Source organism: Squalius cephalus (genome assembly GCF_949319135.1).
Source record: "Squalius cephalus genome assembly, chromosome: 18".
NCBI lineage: Eukaryota > Metazoa > Chordata > Actinopteri > Cypriniformes > Leuciscidae > Squalius > Squalius cephalus.
Window position 1 is genome coordinate 18,512,502 of NC_137139.1, and position 6,192 is coordinate 18,518,693.

Sequence of the window (6,192 nt, forward strand, 5' to 3'; positions counted from 1 at the left end):
AAAAAAACCCAACAAGTCTTACTAAATTTAAAATATACAGTATATACCACATATTTCACCTAAAAATTTCACAGGTTTTGGAAGACATAAAGGTGAATAAATGATGTTCATTTTGTTCAATAAATGACATGTTCATTTTGAGGTGAACTATTGCAAACACATTGGCAAAACACTGATCTTACTGAAGACTGCGTTGATGGTGTGAGCTGACGAGCTTTCCCACAATGATTTCGGAAAGGGTTTTCGCTTTCTTTGCAAGACCTTGTTTGAGCTCCTCACAGTCCAGTCGCACCATGTCAAAATGGATCAAAGAAGGAAGACCAGATATCTCTTGCGACAGTGCCCGAAACCATTCCACTTGCTGACATGCAGCCATTTAAGATTTAAGAATACACAGACATTTAGTGTAAAAAGGATTAGACACAAAACAATAAAAGCAAACACCTTAGAATAAAATTAAAAATACATTACCGTTCAAAAGTTTGTTGTCAGTAAGATTTTAACTTCTACTTAGTATATATCACATTGCTACAAAAATAATTACATTACAAATAAATGCATCCCAGTTTGGACAAAAATAATAAGCAGCAAAACTGTTTTCAACATTAATAATAATAATAAATGTTTCTTGAGCAGCAAATCAGCATATTAGAATGATTTCTGAAGGATCGTGTGACACTGTAGACTGGAGGAATGGCTGCTGAAACTTCAGCATTTCCATCACAGGAATACATTTTTTATATATATACCGATAGAAAACAGTTATTTTAATAATGATATGATATTTACAATTTTTACTGAATTTATGATCAAATAAATGCAGCATAGGAGACTTCTTTTAAAAAACAAAACAAGCAAACAAAATCTTTCCGACCCTAAACTTTTGAACAGTTGTGCACATAATGTATTGAAATTAATTTGAGCAGACCTTAGTGTACTCATCGAAAGAATGCTCTTCTTCAATTAATTTTTCCACTTGAGACTGTGCCGTCCCATTGACTAACCAGTCATAGCTGTCAACTAAATGATGATAAAAGATAAAATAATAATAATAATAATAATTCAGCACACCAGTAGTCATAAAACATCTAAGTGGGTTTAGTGTTAGGTGTTGTTTTGGGTTTTGGTTACTCACCATAGCTCTGGAAGTGTTTGGCAGGTCCATCCAAGTTTATCCTTACAGCATTCCTAAGAGTGGTCTCTGCCCACATCTGAACATGATCTGAGAGCTTAGCATCCACCACAGAAACGTTACCCTCTGCTAGCCATGACTGGATTGTCTGCACTTTCTGTGGGACAGGCAGGGCTTAATATTGAACATGTGCACATAGATCGATCCGATTTTATTATCTACATAGTCAGAATAATTATGTGTAAAACAACTGCACAACAACACATTTCCCAACCTGCATAGTATTGCTGATCAGGTTTGCCATTTCAAGCACAGCCTGCTCTAGATCATGAAAATTAGGATATAAATCCATCTTCTCGTCATCAAATATTAAGTCCATCTTGAATAGGGGGAGTTTGCTGATGTTGAGGGGATCAAACAAGTTGACAAATGCCACCACACTCCTCTCAACTAGAGCCTTTAGCTAAAAGAAAAACAAAGGGTAAACAAAAATGATTAAATTACCCTTAGGCACACAAAAACACCAACAGTTGGGAAATAAATCTCATAGATACTGCTAGCAGATATGAAACTACATGAAAAACAATAGTCAGCAGCTCACCTGATTGGATATAAGGGTTGAGGCACAGTTGTAAAAGGAGTCAAGCTTTTTGGGTTTGACTTTCTGCAGAGTGCCTTTGCTGGTGAGCAGGTGAATGACTTTGGGGTACCAGGCTTTCATGAGTGTGTCCTCGACTCTCTCACACTCCATAGCCACTTTGTTCTTCAGACTCTCACAGTCTACAAGCCCTGTGGGCCTTTAAAACAGGTTTTAAGAAATTTCACATTTCAATTCATATGGATAACTACTTTAATATAGTTGTAATATAGGTGGTGTGGTATAACCCTTTATGATGGTTGCACAACTTCACATTTTTGAAAATGGCGTAAAAGCTTTTTAATAATGTTTGAAACCAACATGAATATAAAAGATTGCATATTTGTGCAAAATATTCTCCTTTTCATCATCTTGTAAATGTTATTTACCATTGATCCAAGCAACAAATACACAGCATGTAATCAGAAAAAGAGTGATCCCAGATCCCAAACATCATCATCGAGCAGTACCTGCAGTCTGAGAGATCAATAAGGAGCAGGTGGGAGAATGTGCTGTAGCAAATATCAAGGACATTCTTCATGGCTGGATGCAATATGTGTAGATTCTTCTTTATCACTTTTCGACTCTGCATAAAGCTGTCATGCCATGGACAGGAGAAATCTAGAATCCTGGTGAAGCAAAACCAAGATCATAAGTCGTAAGACACTTTATAAACTGGCCATATTAAGATAATTATGTTAAATGTTGCTGGAACATGTACATTTTTCTTTGTAAAAATGTGCACACTTACTCAGCAGATCTGTTGCTTTCTTGGGAAATCGTGTCAGTTGACTCTGGATCTTTCAGTGTAGTGCTTACTAGTAAAAAACATTAATAACAAACTAATAAATACCCAGTATACCCAGTTTCTACATAAAAACTTTAAAACACACAAAAAACAGATCTAGAATTTATATTATTTTCTGTAAATCTATAGTCATTTGTGAAGTTAGTTTTCTGGAAAATGTCCTTGTTAAACCACAAGACTAAGAGAAGAATAATCATTTAACATTTTTATGAAAAAGGAGCAGGACCAGTGCGATTTTGAATGACCACTTTGACATTATTAAGACAACAATGTCAATGATAATGTGATGTTTTAATGTGATTATATTCCAGAGCAGATATTTGACTCACCTCTGTGCTTGATCATGACTCTGAGATAGGTCTCACCGACCTCCTTGCATATATCTTTAAGCAACTCTTCTCTGCCGGGCCCCTGACGGAGCCGATGGGACACACGGGCCAACATGGCATCCAGCCACTGTTGTTGAAATGGCGCGACAGGACTTTGCTCAACACACTCTTTCAGGAACAAGAAGTTCAGCTACAAACAGTAAAAGTATAAGACACAATTAAATGAAAAGATCCACCATGTAATAAAAGAGGTTAATTATGAGGTAAAATATAATAGCATACATATTGCTTCCTCTTTTCGTTGATCATCTAGAAAACAAAATTTTATTATATTATTAACAAATACAATGCATATATATGAGACTACTTAAAGTGAGTGAGATGTATAAGCAAGTAAAAGGTTCATACTGTTGAGGGAAGCTCTGGATCAGGAAATGAAGGAGATGCCTGTCCTGCTTCCTCGGCCTGCATGTAAGCTTGCATTGCTCTGTCAACTCTAACACAATTACAGAAATCACATTACAATATGACTCTATTATGCTATAAAACACCCAATGACAAATATTCAGGTAGTTGACAACGCCATTTCAAGAATAAACAACAGCAATATCCGGATTTCTTTTTTTTCTTTTTAATCTAAAGTAAATTTTTCTGATTTTTGAATAATTATTACACATGCTATTGTTATGACTATACATTAACTAAGTGATCACTTATTTGAATGTATAGGCCAACATTAAAACTTTACAAATTTGTTTAAATGAACTGCAACAAAAAGCTAAAATGTGATTAAAAGTGAAACACTTTAAGCAATATACACTGACTAGGCTACATTTCAAAAGTGTGGGGTCTGTGAGACTTTTTAAATGTTTTAGAAACAGTACTATTGTAAAAAAATTATTACAATTTAAAATAACTATTTTTTATAAGAATATATTTTAATGTAATTTATTCCTGTGTGAAGGCAAAGCTGACTTTTCAGCATCATTAACGTTACTCCAGTCTTCAGTGTCACATGATCCTTCAGATATCATTCTAATATACCTATTTTTTCCCCTTCATGATTCTTTGATGAATAGAAAAAAAAGAAAGAAAAATAATTTTATTACATAAATCTTTTCGAAAGTTATAAATCTCTTTACTGTCACTTATGCATCCTTGCTGAATAAAATTACTTATTTATTAAAAAACTAAAAAGACGGTAGTGTACATATAACTTATGTTCAGTTCAACCAGCATTTTTATGTTAAATGAAAACGCACAGGTTAATTGTGAACAACATATTAACAAAGAATAAAACAATAAAATACACCAACAAAGAAAGCTCTTAACGTTCACGTACATCATTTTTTGGAGCTGTTGTCGCTGTTCCTTGCTCCTTCTGTGTCGCAGGAGTTTCCTCCTCACGGCCAGCCTGCCCTCTGGAAGGCCTGACTCTCCCTCCTGAACCGGTGGCTTTGGGATAGGAGGCAGAGCATTGAACCTCCTCAAAACATCCTCCGCCCGAGAGCTAGCGTTAAATGCCGCTGATGAGGTCGGCATTTCAGCGACTGTAAGAAGGTCTGTCCCGTTTAAACATATATTAATGTGTTTAAAATTGTGTTCGTATTGCTAGAACTATGAGGGAAACAAATTCCAAACCAAAGTTATGTGTTCATACCTAAATGAATTACAAATCAGTTTTGAAGTGATCGCGCATTTTGCCGTTTATCGTAGTTTTGACACGTCATTCGTACTTCTAACGGTATTTTTGAGCTCCTTGCTCCAAACTGATACAAGTTTGTTGCACTTGTGGAATTTCCGTCAACATATAGGTTACCATGGATGCCCAATCGGAAGTGCTTTTTTTATCAGCGAACACAAGGAGCGCATTTGAGGAATGTCAGTGAGAGATCTCATCTCATCCAAACATAAATGAATGAATGAATAATGATAATAAACTATTATAATTTACTCATTTACTTATGTCTTTCTTCTGTGTGCTGCAAAAGTATATCAGTTTAGGATACACGTAAGCCATTCACTTTTATTGTATGGATAAACGATCCAGTGAAAGCATCCTACTGCAAATGGTGAATTAGGCTGTGTCAGTCCCAAACATTCTAACTTCTCCTTTTGTGTTTCACAGAAGAAATAAAGTCATAGAGGATTGGGACAACATGAGGGTGAGTAAACAATGACAGTTTAGGTTTTGCCTTCTAAATTTATCTTGTTAAAGGATCCAATGTTCTATGTTGAGATGTTATACTAGTTATATGTATTAACCCTGTAAAGCTTGACAAATGAAATCTTATGATATTTTTTTAAAAAATGTAATCTTAGTTGACAAAATATTTTTTTAAATCCTAAAAAAGTTTGAATATGTTTTATGTTTTGTATCATATTTGATGAGGACAAAAACACCTTAATTATTTATACTGCCAAAATTAAGATGCCATTCTGATAGCTTGTAATGTAAATCAATGAGATCTTCATAGCAGACTACATAATAAAATGCATATAACCATCATTCCTCGCCCTATAACTTCCAATATTATGTTTTAATTATTTGTGATAATTTAGAAGCAATTATGATACGGTAGGCTTTATAGGGTTAAATCTGTACATTTGCATTTGTTCTTTATTCATATATTTTTGTGATAGCTTAGCAACAAAAAAAGCATACTCATTTGCATGTTCTAATGTGGATGTCAAGAATTGGTGCAGAACGAAGTATTGCATTCATCACTCATGAAATACACACCACAAGATGGCAACATTTCCCCAACATCATTACAATTAGGCGCATGGTGTGATTAATGTGGTACTGGTACATGCCCTGTAGTTTAATTACCTTCAGAGAGTTAGTCTGTCGGGGTGTGAACAGTCTGGGTGTGATTCATTTAGCCACAGTGGTCCAGTAAACGTCAATGCCCTGAAAATGACTCCTCATGTAAGCAAAACTATAATAAATGGTGTCTGAGGACAAGACAGCCTGGGTGGTTTCAGATCAGTTTGCAATAACATTAGCGGGCTTGAACTGCAAACTAAATTTGGCCTCAAATTTGTTTCATACGGCCCCTCAAGTGTTAGCAGTTTATCCTTAGACCTGAAAAAAAAAAACATGTTCTGCATTTTCTGCAGTCTGAGTGACAAAGCAAGCTATTTGCACGTTTCATGATTTTACTTCTACCATTATGAGTAAAAGCAGCACAACACATTGTTAACATCTGTCTACGCTGCATTTTACTGTATTAAGGCCTGTGAAGGCGACATTAAAATAGGTCTGTCTTACCCAATGAAGATG

The 6,192-nt window shown here is 35.1% G+C and overlaps 1 protein-coding gene across 1 annotated transcript in view; it reads right to left on the reverse strand.

The window, feature by feature from the left end:
- dnah12 (dynein, axonemal, heavy chain 12) overlaps nucleotides 1–4,669 on the reverse strand; it is a 30,852-nt gene extending 26,183 nt beyond the window's left edge. The window contains exons 1-11 of the mRNA XM_079848950.1: nucleotides 4,249–4,669; nucleotides 3,315–3,402; nucleotides 3,189–3,215; nucleotides 2,907–3,096; nucleotides 2,521–2,587; nucleotides 2,240–2,398; nucleotides 1,734–1,929; nucleotides 1,407–1,595; nucleotides 1,136–1,289; nucleotides 929–1,020; nucleotides 183–361 (exon numbers count right to left, since the gene is read on the reverse strand). Coding sequence (XP_079705076.1) covers nucleotides 183–361; nucleotides 929–1,020; nucleotides 1,136–1,289; nucleotides 1,407–1,595; nucleotides 1,734–1,929; nucleotides 2,240–2,398; nucleotides 2,521–2,587; nucleotides 2,907–3,096; nucleotides 3,189–3,215; nucleotides 3,315–3,402; nucleotides 4,249–4,448 — 1,541 coding nt within the window. The 5' untranslated portion in view covers nucleotides 4,449–4,669. The remainder of the gene's footprint in view (nucleotides 1–182; nucleotides 362–928; nucleotides 1,021–1,135; nucleotides 1,290–1,406; nucleotides 1,596–1,733; nucleotides 1,930–2,239; nucleotides 2,399–2,520; nucleotides 2,588–2,906; nucleotides 3,097–3,188; nucleotides 3,216–3,314; nucleotides 3,403–4,248) is intronic.
- Between the last annotated feature and the right edge of the window lie 1,523 nt (nucleotides 4,670–6,192).